The sequence below is a fragment of the Monodelphis domestica genome, chromosome 5 (assembly GCF_027887165.1).
Source record: "Monodelphis domestica isolate mMonDom1 chromosome 5, mMonDom1.pri, whole genome shotgun sequence".
Classification (NCBI taxonomy): Eukaryota; Metazoa; Chordata; class Mammalia; order Didelphimorphia; family Didelphidae; genus Monodelphis; species Monodelphis domestica.
Window position 1 is genome coordinate 55,242,822 of NC_077231.1, and position 15,028 is coordinate 55,257,849.

Below are 15,028 nucleotides of genomic sequence, written 5' to 3' on the forward strand. Positions count from 1 at the left end.
ATGATATAATTGACCAAAAAACAAAACAAAACAAAAACAAACCAAAAGCAAAAAAGATTCCAAGGCTATGTTAAAAGATCCAAGATTAGTGATAGTCTTACTAGACTTTGCCTATAATATCTGGAATATTATGTTGAGTTGGGAGCACTATATTGTAGGAAGGGCATTGTAAGACAAAAAGCAACTAGATGCCTTGATGGCTGGCTTGTGATCATGAGGCTTGTGATCTTGCCTTATGAAAAATGCTTGAAAGACCTCCATGGAGGGTTAACTTTGAAGAAAAGGCTTAGGGGCACATGATATTTTACCTCAAGTATTTTAAGAACTGTCATAGGAAAGAGGAGATAAACTTTTTGGCTTAGACCCAGGGAGCAGAACAAGGGGCATTGGATAGAAATTTCAGAGGCAAATGTAAATTTGCCATTTTAAAAAAAAAACTTCTTAAGAATTAGTTATATATAAATGTAGAATAGGGTGATTTAGTTTTCAAGAAAGAGCTAGATCACTAATTGTTGGATATTTCTTAGAAGGACTGGTTGGCCTTGGTCATCCTTTCTATTTCTAAGGTTCTGACTCCATGCCAGACTCCCTCTTTATACAAGTTATTGACCAACTCCCTCTTTATACAAGTTATTGATTATGAAAAAATAGTATATGGATAGAGGAAAAGACATTGACACATTACAGTAATTTCATTTTGCCATTTAACCAACATAGATCAATTAATTGCTATAATAAAGATACCCCAAGGGCCTAAAAGCACCCTGTTCAACAAACACTTAACATTTCTTGCTAAATGGAGAGAGAATTGGCAGCCAAAGACAATTCTGCTTTAGGATAAAATTTGTAAAATCTATGGGAAAGGATAGTGGGTATAAAACAGAACAAAGCAGTGAAGAGTAAAGCCAGGCATGTCAGAGTGAAAGTGAGCTGAAGACACTAAAATATCACCATTGATACTTGACTTAGAATATAGTTTGGCATGCAGGAGATAGGCTATTTCTTTATTCTTTTTCTTTTTTTTAAACCCATATCTTCTGTCTTAGAATTGATATTATGTATCTGTTTCAAGGTAGGAAAGTGGTAAGTAAGCAATTGGGGTTAAGCTACTTTCCCAGGGGCACACAGCTAAGAAGTGTCTGAGGCTAGATTTGAACCTTAGGATCTCCAGCCTTTGGGCCTGGTTCTCTATCCACTGAACCACCTATCTGTCCCTGGATTATTTCTATATGTCTTTTCTCCAGTGAACTCCATATGTCAGACATTTTTTGCAAAATATCTTCAAATTTTTTAAAGTTAAAATATTTTCAAAAACATCCTTAGTAATTAACTAATTCCATAAAAAAAAATAAATTAAAAAAAACCAAACCCAAACCCTTACCTTCCATCTTAGGACTAGGCAATGGGGGTTAAATGACTTGCTAGGAAGTATCTGAATTCACATTTGAACCCAGAACTTCCCATCTTTAGGCCTGGCTCTTAATCCACTGAGCCCCCTACTAATACCATTTTAGTAAATAACACTTTTCTGTTCTAAACTTTTGATAGTATTTGATTCTCTTTCTTAGGAAATCAAGCCTCAAAGCCATTATAACCACGGATATGGTGAACCTCTTGGACGCAAAAGCCACATTGATGATTATAGCACGTGGGACATAGTCAAAGCTACACAGTAAGTATTGATTTACTAAATCAATTTATTGGATTATAAATCCATCTTGAGCTTGTAAATAACTTAAAATTCTTATCATTTAGGAAGTTAATGAATGCCTATTCTCTTATGTTGATTAAAAATGTAAGCATAGTTTCTTCATAAATAGCAATCCTTTTACTTTTAAAAAAACAGCAGCAAGACTTTGTTGAATAAATTATTTGGCATTCTAAAGGAAAAGCTTGGTTTTTCTCTCTATTTCCCTCTTTATCATTTAATGATATCCAGAAAAGTCTTTGTATGAAGCATTGAGTATTGTCACTTTTAAGATGTGTGAAATTTTAGGTAAGGAGCTGTGTCAGTATCTCAAAATATTTTTAAGTACAAGAAAAACTCACATCAATAAGACAAGAAAGTATCCATCTGAGGGCAGCCATAATCCTAAAGGCTTTGCAATCTTACCATATGAGGAGTAATTAAAGGAACCCCAGGGTGTTCTAAACCTCAGGTTTAGCCTAAAGAAAAAATTGTAGGGGCCACATAATAGCCATTTTCTTTCTTCTTCTACTTCTTTTTTTTTTGATAGTCATTTTCAAGGAAAAACTCATGTCCTTTATTAGTTGATCAGGGGAATACTATAAACATACTTAAATTTCAGCAAAGCTTTTGGCAGAAGTCTGCTATGCTTGGGAAGAAGATGGAGAGATATGGGCTGGGTGATATTATAGTTAGGTAGACCCAGGATGTCATGATTTAGTAGAGTCATTATCTTGGAAGGAGGTTGTTCAGTAACAACCCTTAACTTTGTTCTGTTTAAAATCATTGTGAAGTGAAGGTGTAGATGGCATACTTGCCAAATTTGCAAACAACAATAAGCTTGGAAGATAAAGATAACATGGATGACCGTTCTGATCTAATGTGAATCTAATAATGTGACATGGAAGCCAAAAAAGTTAATTCCTGCCCCAGGCTACATTCATTAAGGCATAGTATCCTGAATAAGAGAGATAATAATTTTTGCTATATTCTGTCATGGTTAAGCTTCTTTGACACTTATGTGTTCAGTTTTGGGTACTGTATTTTAGGAAAATGTTGACAAGCTTGGATCATTTCCAGAAGGTAAATAACCAGGATGGTCAGAGTACTAGAGAAAATACCATACAAGGAATGATGTGTTTTATGTTGTTGGTAATAGAAAGCCATTGGTTTTTGAGTAGGGAAGTAATAGTCAGAATGGCATATTAGGGAGCTTGTTTTAGTAGCTATATGAAAGAAGGATTAGATAACAAAAGAGACTAAAGGCAAAGAGATGGATTAGGAGGATATTAAAATATATTCATCCATATCTGAACTGGATTTGTGGCAGTATGCCTAGAGAAGTAGATAAGAGATGTAAGAAAGTTTATAGAGGTAGAATTGAGAATATTTTGGCAATTGATTGATTATGGGAAGCCTAGTGAGAGAGGAAGTTTAAAAAAGTGATAGAGATTTTGAATTTAGGTGACATCCTAACGTCCCTAAAAATAGGGAAGTTGACAAGAGAAACAACTTGGGGAAAGAGGAGAGATGATGAGTTCAGTTTTGGACATACTGAGTTGGAAAGGCTAGCAGGACATCCATTGTCTTGTCTATCAGGCACTTGTAGAACTGGATGTGAGGAGATCAGTTAAGACTGGAGATATAAATTTGAGAGCCAATTGTATATATTTGGTAATTGAAGTCAATTAACTCATAAAGAAAAAATATATAGGAAAGAAGAGAGCATTTTAAAGCTCTTTGGTGGACATTCTTAAAGAACCAGTAGCCTAGAGAGGGTGCTAAGGAGCAATCAGGTTGTATGAAGAAGCCTAGGGAAGAGAAAATATGAAGAGGAAAGAGTAATCATAACTTCATATTCTACAGAAAAGTAAGAGATTAAATAGAAGTGAAAAAAAGTTGTATATTGTCATCTCCACTAGGCTCAAGTGGTGGTAAGAAGTGGTAGGTAGTCAGAAAATTGGGGCACATAAAATGGGAAGAAGTAGATAGGCTTTTTCTTAAGGAAGTGCCTATTTTTTTACTCTAAAACACAAGGTTAAGATTTTTAAGTGTGAGAGTTGATTTTAGTCTGAGAAAACATTCTGTTCTATTACATGCAGAATTCATTTGAATAATTTTGTCTCATTTCCCTTAAAATGCAATACTTATTTTAATGAATTTGGAATAACATCAGTGTTTCTTGCTACCTGTTTTAGAATATAATTTTTGATAGAGTAGTAGTGTCAACTAATAACTTTTTAGCTGACAACTTATTTAATATTTTTCTGTAACGGTGCTATAATTTTGTCTACTTTTTATGGTGATAGGAAATCTTATGAATATATTTGTAGAGCTGCTGGTTAGTAAAACAGAAAGTTTTACCATGCCAGTTTTTTATTTATGACTCTTTATGATGAGTAATGCTAAATGAACAGTTAAGAGGTAATGCTTTTGTTGTAGCCTAATTATTTTTACCCTTGAAAATGAGTTAGTTATTACATAAGAAATATTTCAGGCTATGTTATGCATATGAATTTCTAATGACTAGTAGTAACTTCTTTATCTTTTTATAGGCCAGCATTATTTTATTCTTAATTATAAATTTCTTCTTAAATATTAATAACATTGTCACCAGAATTTTCTTTTTCTTTAAGATATGGAATATATGAACGCTGCAGAGAGTTGGTAGAAGCAGGTTATGATGTGAGGCAACCAGATAAAGAAAATGTCACACTTCTCCATTGGGCTGCCATCAATAACCGGATAGACCTAGTAAAGTATGTTCTCAATATTTATGAATAGTAGTTGGTTTTATTTTTAACTTCCTTGAAAATTATTTTGTTGTTTTTAGTATTTTTCATTTTCTCTAACATCAACTTTCTTTATTTTCTCTGAGAAGAGTTTAATCAAGAACCACATAAGCCATTATTACTTTTTCAATTTATTTAATTAATTAGAATATTTTTCCATGGTTATGTGATCATGTTCTTTCTCTCTCCTCCTCTCTACCCCCTTGAGTAATTCAACTGGGTTTTACATGTATCATTGTTCAAAACCTATTTCCATATTATTAGTATTTGCAATAGAGTGATCATTTAAAGTCAGCATTCCCTACCATATCCCCATCAAACCATGTGATCAGTCATATGTTTTTCTTCTATGTTCCTACTCCCACATTTCTTTCTCTAAATGTGGATAGCATTCTTTCTCATAAGTCCCTCAGAATTGTCACTGCCAGTAGAGAAGTCCATTCCATTCGATTGTACCACAGTTTATCAGTCTCTGTGTACATTGTTCTCCTGGTTCTGCTCCTCTCTCACTCTGTATCAGTTCCTGGAGGTCATTCCAATTCACATGGAATTCCTCCAGTTCATTATTCCTTTCAGCACAATAGTATTCCATCACCATCAGATACCACAATTTGTTCAGCCATTCCCCAATCAAAGGGCATCCCCTCATTTTCCTATTTTTTTGCCACCATAAAGAGTGCATATATAAATATTTTTGTGCAAGTATTTTTCATATTATCTCTTTGGGTTACAAACCCAGTAGTGCTATGGCTGGATCAAAGGGCAGATAGTCTTTTAGTGCCCTTTGGGCATAGTTCCAAATTGCCCTCCAGAATGATTGGATCAATTCATAACTCCACCAGCAATGCATTGGCATCTCAAGTTTGCCACATCCCCTCCAACATTTATTACTTTCCTTTGCTGTCATATTGGATAACCTATAAGAGTGGGGCAACATCTCAGAGTTGTTTTGACTTGCATTTCTCTAATTATGAGAGATTTAGAACACTTTTTCATGTGCTTATTGATAGTTTTGATTTCTTTATCTGAAAACTGCCTATTCATGCCCCTTGCCCATTTATCAATTGGGGAATGGCTTGATTTTTTGTACAATTCATTTTTGATTGACTTTTTGATTGTTTTTATATGGAAATACGTTTGAATATAAAAAACCCATGAGTTTATATAATCATTTTTACGGTCAAAAGGTAAGTCCATTATGTACAAATGTAAAAATAATGTTATTCTTTCATTAGACTGCTTACAAAATTATTTAATTATTACTATTATTATTAACTCTGGTGCTTTTTGATTATTTCCCCCTCTAGTCGGTTTAATCTATTTTTTCTTTTCTTTTTTTTTACTAGAGAAGAGAAGTTCTCTATTATCCAGATTAGGGCTAATGCAGGTAGCATGCAAAGTGATTTTAATTACAAAATTGAAATTTCTGAGGGAGTCATCTGCTTGTTTCTCTTGCTTCTCCTTTAGGAAGAATTTGTACTAGAACAAAGATTGAACTTTAAGGGGACTGGGTATAGAAGTGAATGAGTGCAATTGACTCATTCTGAAGCCACATGGAAATCTTATTTGGATTATCTACCACCAAGTACATTCTCTGGCTCTTTCTGTCTTAATAATGAAGATAGTAGAGTTGATTGACTCTTAGTTGCTTATTGGTACCTGCCAAAGCTTGGCTAAGGGGAAAAAACCCAGTTCCTTTAAGAGAGTATCTTAGGATTTGGGCTTGGAAAGAAAATTTAGATCTCATTTTGCAGAGAAGGAAGAGTCTAAGAGGGAAAGGGACTTGCCCAAGGTGAGTCAGGATTTGTTTTTGAGTCCTCCAGCTCCAAATACAGTCTTCTTTCAACTATTTTACACTGTTTTTGCCAGTGTCTCTTGAGTATAATTAATATTAGCCGTATAATTTTGTGTATTAAAACTTTATCATGGAGCTGGATAGAGGGCCCAGCCTAGAGAAAAGAAGTCCTAGTTTCAAATCTTGTCTCGGATACTTTCTAGCTCTGTGATCCTGGGCAAATCACTTAAGTCCCACTGCCCAGTCCTTCTGTCTTGAAACCACTGCTTAATATTAATTCTAAGATAGAAGATTAGAGTTTGGGGGGAAAAAATGACAAGACTATCATCCAGGAAATGTATATTTGGAAAAGATGGCATACTGGTCATGGGGCAAGAATGAGAGAAAATCGAGGAACAGTTTGAGTGTTGCACTGGTATCCACAGGGTTAAGAGTGTTGCCTTTCACTGTTTTGATCTTGTAGTGAATTTTCTGAAGAATGAATGAAAAAATACTAAGAACTGAAGCTTTGAAAAGAAAGAGCTCTGTCTAAATGGAGAAAACAACACATAAAAGTTCAGCTACAGGGCAGGTGGAATGTCTAGGAAGTTCCATGTGCTTACAGGACCTTAAGGTATATTAATAGGTCTGATAATATTTCTTTTGGCACTAAAGGGCACAAAGTCCAAGGAGATGTCAGAGTATACCAGTGGTCATCTGTCTAATCCAAAGGATTAGAGTTGGTGACTCTTAGCTCATCTAAGTGGAATGAGTAGCTGTGATATTCTTCTGGCCTTGCTGCCTTCTGAGACCTTAGTGGGTAAGTGGAGAGAAGAGTGCCCTTATCTCCATTTCCCAAAGCTCTTCACTCTACCCTGGATGGGAACAAAAAGCAAATGGTCCTAGATAGGTGATCTTATATGTACCATTGAGTGAATTACTCATATAGATGAAGTCATGGATCTGCTGAAGTATGTATAGAGAACAACTAAAGATTCCATTTCTGGTTTTTAGTTATTTTATCTGTAATTAGATCAAATTTGAATGATGTAATTTTGAAGTTTGGGATTAAAAAATCGAGATCATAAATATAAAATGAGTAATGTGTGGCTTGATAGATGTTCCTCTGACAGAGGTCTAAGAATTTCAGTGAATTTGATCTCAAAATGATTCTGTAGGTTACAGAGCCAAAGATAGTAGAGGAGGTACAAGATCCACCTGATCACTACCAAATTACTCTCCAAACAACTATGATATAATTTCTCAAAATGAATTCTGGAGCAGCATAACCCACAAAAAGATAGTGTGAAATAATTTTTCAACCCAACACAACTTAGAAGTCTGATGTGAAAGAACTTGAGTTCCACTGGAGTGGAAGATGCATGCAAAACAGCACACTAAGGCACACCTTACTGCAGCACTAAACCTTTGGGGCAACTGAATCAGAAGTAAAGGCTTCTCTAGTTCTCAGTCACAAACAGTAGCAGAGGGAGGTGGGGAGGGGTCAGATAGTTGTTCAGAAGGATGGGAGGTCCCTTTGCTGGTTCTGAGTGCAAGACTTGTCTCATTGCCCATACATAGATCCAGGTCATAGTCTCAGGGTGAGGAGGAACACTAGTCCACAGTAGTGCTTGCAGTCACAAGGAGCAGGAGGACCCCTGGTTGCAGTTCCTTGTGTTGTCTTACAGATCATAGTTCAGACTGAGAGAGTATTAAACACACCTTTCTTAAGATCAGTGATGACAAACCTTACCCCCCCAACCCCCGACCAAGTGTCATGCCCTGACCCCCCACCAAGTGCTGGACATACACTGCTGTACACACCAAAGTCCGTTCCTCCTTCTCCCCCCCCCCCCCCATCCCACACATCCAATTGGGCTGCTGCTGGGCAGAGGGATGCGTGAAGTGAGGAATGTCCTCAGCAAGTATAAAGAGGGGGAGGGGAGTAGAGTGGCCCAGAGTGCTCTGCTCCCCTTCAGCTCCGCCACCTGTGAGCCACCCACCTTACCCCCTATGTACTCCCATTAGGCTGTAAGGCAGAGGGGCAGGAGAAGTGAAAAGTTGTCACTAGGCACAGTGGAGAGGGCAAGGGGAGCAGCTCCACCCGAGTCCCTCTGCCTTTCTAGTAATGAACTCTAGGGGGAGAGGTGGGGGAGATAGCAGCTGAGTGCCCACAGAGAGTGCTCTGCCTACCATCTTTGGTATCCGTACCATAGGTTCACCATTACTGCCTTAGATCATGCTACCTTGGAAGAACTGAAAGTAGATAGGCCCCCCTTAAACTAGTTCTGAAGGCAATTGCACAAAGAATATGAAGCTTGGAACAGTATTTTCTTCACCACAGAAACAGATTTTTAAGTTAAAAGAAAATAAAAAGGCTGCAAAATGAGTAAACAACAAAAAAAGTTACATTCTTCATAGCAAGTTATTTTGGTGACAGTGAAGACCAAAACAAACTCAGAGGACAACAAAGCCAATTCTGTTTCATTAAAAACCTCCAAGAAAATTTTGAATTGTTCTAATCCAAAAAGAATTGGTAGGAGAGCTCCAAAGAAGATTTTAGAAACCAAATAAGAGAGGTAGAAGAAAAATTGGGAAAAGGAATGAGTGATGCAGGACAATCATGAAAAAAAGAGTCAATGGCTTGGTACAGAATAGGCCAATTGCTAAAAGAAGAGCAATAATTCACTGAAGAGAATTCTAAAAAAGTAGAATTGGCCAAGTGGAAAAGGAGAGGAACAAAAGGTCCTTGAAGAAAATAATGTCTTAAAAATTAGAATTTGGCAAGTGGAAGCTAATGACTTCATGATACATCAAGAAGATGTATGAAAAAGAAGAATGAAAAAAGAAAGAAGAAAATGTGAAATACCTCGTTAGAAAAGCAATTGAACTGGAAAATAAATTCAGAAGAAACAATCGAATTACTGGGCTGCCTGAAAGTCATGACCAAAAAAGAGCTTAGACAATTTTTTCAGGAAATTATCAGGGAAAACTGCCCTAATATTCTAGACCCAGAGGGTCAAATAAAAATTGAAAGAACCCACTGATCAACTCACAAAGAGAGATCCTAAATGGATAATTCCCAGGTGTATCATAGCCAAATTTCAGAACTCCCAGGTCAGCAGGAGAAAATATTGCAAGTAGCCAAAAAATTAAACACAAATGAAATCACCAAATGAAGAAATATAGGAAACCCAGGACCAAGCCATGAGGCCCTGGACACCTGTGGTTCACAAGCATTATTGTGGATGAAGTTCTGATAAAGGAATTATGAGACAAGTAGGATAGATTGGAGGAAAACCAGGAAAGAAGAGTATCATGTAAACCTCTATAGAAGAGATTACCAAGGAGAAGAGAGTGATAGACTTCATCATTGGTTGCAGAGAGGTCAAGAAAGATGAATATTGAGAAAAGACGTATAGATTTGGCAATATAAAGATCATTAATAACTTTGAAGAGAGCAGTTTTTTGAAGGATGAAGTCAGAAGCCAGACTGCAAATATTTTAGAAGAGTTTGAGGAGAAGCACTGATTGTAGAGAGCTTTTTCAAGTTGTTTGACCATGAACAAGAGGTGAGATATAGGATGAGAGCTAGTAGGGATAGTTGGATCAAGTAAGGATTGTTAAGGATGGGGGGTGGGGAGTGGAATATGGGTGTGTTTGTAGGTAGCAAAGAAACAGCCAGTAGACAGAGGGACTGAAGATTAATAGAAATGATAGAAGGAACAATCTGCTTGAGAAGATTGGATGGAACAGAGTCCAGGATATATGTCAATAATTTACCTTGGCAAGAAGAATTTTATGTAAAATGGGTAAATATGGTAGTTGAGGAAGGCATCTGAGTAACATGAGATGAGAAGAGCTGAAGAGGAAGCTCTTGGTGAATAGCCTTCATTTTTTCAGCAAAAAGGCCTCTAAGTTCTCAGTTGAGAGGGCAGTGGGAGAGAGCGCTAAGGGACTTTTGAAGGGAAGGAATGATTTGATTAAGGAGGTATTCAAGGATTCCCTTGCCTCAAAGAGAATTCAGTGAGATGTTAAGTAACAAATTTGCAATCATCCACAACCAGTAATTATGGTTTTGTGATTGTCTACAGCTTTGAGTAAATGACACATGAATAAGAGAACTAATGGTGTATAGTGAGTGTAATCTATGTCTTGATAGGAAAAGGTAGAGTAAGAGGACAGGGAACTCAAAAGAAGTTTAGTGGAGGGTTGAACTGGTTCATCAAGGAGTTAAGATGGAAAAGGGAGGGAAGATGGCTGGGATAGTGGCCTTGGAACCAGCTGATGGGGAGAGGAGTTGGAGGTCACCATGAGAAGGAAGAATAGGTTTAGGGGAAAGTTGCAATGACAAGGTAAAAGGAGTTTCAGAGTTCATGAACTGGAAGTAGAGAACATGGGTGATGGCAAAAACAAGCCTATAGCCATCTCTGTAGGCAAAGGGGGAGTAAAGTTATGAAAAATGAATAAATTAGGTATGAGAGAAAGTCTGAACTACCCAACTAGTGCTGATAAGGATGGTCAGGAAGGCTTTGTTAGCCAGAGGGAGCCCAACCCAGAGTGAATGCAAAAAGATAGAATGAGAAAGAAAAAAATTCAAAATGAAAGCAAGTTTGTTACCTGAGTCATGGTGGAAGGGTAGTTGGATCAAGAGTAGGAAGTTATGGGGATCTGATTGAGAGGAATGGGAACAAGAAGAGCAAGCAGTGAAAGAAGGGGGAATGGACTTTGCACAATAACATTTGGGAGATTCAGGATCACTGCCATGGGAAGGTTATGACAGGTAATATGCTCATCATTGAGGAATGAGTTCAGAAAGTTATCATCTGGATACCTGGTGTGAAAGTGGCCCAGGCTAGAGGATAAGTCTTGAGTTAAGAAGAGGCTAACTTTCCTACCCTATAGAAGTTCCTTCGAGAACCTGAAAAGTCATTGCCTCAGGTTGGAGTCATCCTAGAACTCAAGCAGCCATGTATAAGTGGAAAGCTGGAGGAGGAGCAAGGCTATCTAAGTTAGGTGGTAAAACAGTGGGTGGGTGGAGAGGAGAAGGGGAAGCAGTGCTCTGGGAAGGCACATGAAATGGTTAATCCAAGCGAAGACCTTAATTAATATTATGTTGCTCTTGTCTTCCTATTTTTTGACTCATTTGTTTTACTGAGTTCTTTCATGAAACTTCTTTGATCAAAATAATCTTATCCATGGATTTCTAGTACACATTGTTTTTGTGATAAATTATTGATTTAAATTATGTTAGATACCTAGCAAAAAAAAATTCTTACATATCATGGAAGTGTTTGAAATAAAACTGTTTCTCTATTTTTATCTTCCATATAATTCTACAGTTTTTATATGGTTATAATAGTAATAGTTGCTAAAATTTTCCAATTTTCTTTTCCTTCCTAGATATTATATATCGAAAGGTGCTATTGTGGATCAACTTGGAGGAGACCTAAATTCAACTCCACTCCACTGGGCTACAAGGTTTAAAATTTAGTTCTGGATTTTTGATATGTTTATTTCTTGGATTATTACTGAGGAATAAGAGTTCAGAAGTGTTAAATCTCCAAATTATTAGGAAATTAAAATACCAATACCCACAGATTTACTGTATGAATGAATTTCTATCTTTTATTGTCTGCTTTGAAAACCTATCTCTTTTTTTCCCTTAAATTCCCCATGGGAAATCTGTAAAATGTCATTCTATTTCTACAACTGACATATGTTTCCATGTGAAAAAAATAGAAAATCTATTGTTTAATTTTCATTCTTGTATGCAAGGTGAGCATTTAATTAATAGTAGTTAGTCCAGCTTAATTGTTAACTTTTTTGTTAATTTTGATTCAGAAATAACTTCACATTACTGTAAGAAAATGATTATTATTTTGAATAAAGTACTTAATAAGAGTTTTAGAAATGTATAAATTCCTGAATATATTCTGATATTTAAATAAAAATAAAATCCAATTTTGTATTCAGTATTTTTAGTGATTATAATCATTGAAAATTCCATTTTCTAAAAAGTTCAGAAGGAGTTTTTGATATTCCTCAATGTTTATTCTTCTTTATTTTAGACAAGGTCATTTATCAATGGTTGTACAGCTTATGAAATATGGTGCAGATCCTTCATTAATTGATGGAGAAGGATGTAGCTGTATTCACCTGGCTGCCCAGTTCGGACATACTTCTATTGTTGCTTATCTGATAGCAAAGGGACAGGTAAAAATATTTACATTATTTTTTATGAAATATTTAAAAATAATTCAACTTTATATGCCTAACACCATGATGGAGATCTGAGGTGAGTAACAGTTGGGCTAGTAATTGAAGTTCATATAAGAGTATTTAAAGACCATATTAGAGCAAAGATTTAGTCTTTGGAAAAAAGTACTACATATGTGTATTCGTATGTACATATACATGCATGTATTTGTAAATTCTCTCCTCTCCAATGCCTTATTGTTGACGTGGAAGTGTTCTCAAAGTATTTGTCAGTGGAGCACACCCTGGTTGTTAATGATCTCTTCTCCCTAAATTATATTTACTTATCTCCACACATCTTTTATTCTGCCAGTTGGATGGAACCTTCTTGAGGGCAAAGATGATATAATTTTTGCCTTTGTACCTCCAATTCGTACTTGTGCCTTTTAAGTGCTCAATAAATGATTGTTTAACTGAATTGATCAGGAAATGGGTTTAATATTTTCTTATCAAAAGAAGTAATTTAATGGTACCATTAATTTAATAACATAATTGCTTCAGCTTAAAGACTTATCCTGATTTAATGTTATTATATTGCTATATATTGTAATATTGTTATAGTGTAATATAATGTTATAGTGCTATATTTTTCACAATTTTAAAAGACATTATTGCTAGTATCAAACAAGGAAAGTTAGAAAATTACAAGTTAGGGGGCATCTAGATGGCTCAGTAAATTGAGAGCCAGACCTAGAAGGCGGGGGTCCTGGGTTCAAATCAGGCCTTATATATTTCCTAGCTGTAATGCTGGGTCAGTCACTTAACCCCCATTGCCTAGTCCTTACCCCTTTTCTGCGTTGGAACCAAAACACAGTATTGATTCTAAGTCGGAAGGTAAGGGTTAAAAAAAAAGAGATTTAAGTTAAACTGATTGCTCAAGGAAGTAATAATTCAGATATTCTTGCTTTAACTTTGACACTCAGGCTTTCTTTGTATTAGTAAACATTAATTTTGCTTACAAGTGGTTTTAAACACTAGTTTCTCCTATTCTAGAGTGAGATGTGAGCCCTGGCTGACTAGTTAGGTTACAATATTCCTATAACTAGGAGTAATAATGCTATTAAATACAACCCTTTAAGTACTAAGGAATAATGACTGAGCTTTCAGGCAGTACTTTTCTTATGTAAAAGAGGCTATCAAGAATATATTGATGACATTTTTGAATTGTTGAATTCATTTTGGCAAACATTAAATGCTTACCAGGTTGTGAGCTTCCCGTAGATACTGGGGTATAAAGCATTCTTAATTAATGTTCCCACATAGATTTCTAAAAAGTAAGTCATTCCTTGCATTCCATACGAATGGAAAATCTCAATGATTTCATGGGAAAACAAATCATAATTTCAAAAACAAATTCTGAATCTTGGAAAGAAAAGCCAGCAAGCTGTTGACTAACACCAAGAGAACTGAACTGTTAAAGACATATTTTCATTCAAAGGGTTGTGATTGGTAATAACTTCTTGCCATGCCTTTAGTGGGAAGGTGGGAAAATGAGAGAGCAGTAGCAGCTGAGATTAAATTCTTTGTAGAAACTCTTGTCTTTCTCATCTCTTACTTATCCTGTGCTCCCCCCCCCCCTCCATTCTTCAGACTCAGCCTCTTTTCTTCACTTTCTCTCCTCCTACCTTTAAAACAAATACAGATATTTGGAGAGGGAGAAGATTGAAAGTTAATAAGCAAATGGAGATAGTTGTCAAACAAATTAGTGCTGGGTGAGGAGACTGCCACAGTCTGATATGAGCATTGTTCTGAGGAGTTAGACTTAGGGGTTTTGGTGAAGGTTTCTGTTGGTTAGTGGGTGTATGACTTGGGCAAGTCTTTTAACCTCTCAGCCTTAGTTTCCACACTTATAGATGAAGATGATAACCTTTAACCATGTTACTTCCTAGGGTTCTTATGAGATCCTCAGAGGTAAGAATTCTTAAGGTCCTTTGGACAATTGTAAAGTGTTTCACAATGATTTTTTAGTTACTGAATTGCAAGGGGAAAGTCTCATAGCAGTGGGGGGGGAAATGACTTTTTTTTTTAAGCCCTTCCCTTCTGTCATGGTACTATTTTTAAGATAGAAGAGCAGAAAGGGCTAGGCAATTGAGGTTAAGTGACTTGCCCAGGGTCACACATCTAGGAAGTGTCCGAGGTCAGATTTGAACCCAGGACCTTCTGACTCCAGGCCTAACATTATATCCACTGTGCTACCTAGCTGCCCCTATAAATGACTTTCATAAAGTTATAGGTGACATTTTCCCAAATTTACAGATGATGTAAGGTAGAAGAGCTTGCCTAGTACATTGGATGACTGAGTCAAGATCCAAAAAGGTCTTCATATACTTATTATATAATTGTTTTTGTCTTTCCCCTTTAGTTTGTGAGCTCTTTGAGGTCAGAGACTGTCTGCTTCTTTGTCTCCCCAACACTTTAGCAAAGTGCCTATACATAGTAGATGCTTAATAAATATTTCCTGATTAGTTGATGGATTGACATAAACATTAGACAGTATTTAGTGATATTAAATTTAAT

General features: G+C 36.2%; 1 protein-coding gene across 1 annotated transcript in view; it reads left to right on the forward strand.

Moving 5' to 3' along the window:
• ZDHHC17 (zinc finger DHHC-type palmitoyltransferase 17) overlaps positions 1 to 15,028 on the forward strand; it is a 114,050-nt gene that overhangs the window by 40,823 nt on the left and 58,199 nt on the right. The window contains exons 2-5 of the mRNA XM_001363772.5: positions 1,569 to 1,672; positions 4,324 to 4,446; positions 11,657 to 11,734; positions 12,325 to 12,469. Coding sequence (XP_001363809.1) covers positions 1,569 to 1,672; positions 4,324 to 4,446; positions 11,657 to 11,734; positions 12,325 to 12,469 — 450 coding nt within the window. The remainder of the gene's footprint in view (positions 1 to 1,568; positions 1,673 to 4,323; positions 4,447 to 11,656; positions 11,735 to 12,324; positions 12,470 to 15,028) is intronic.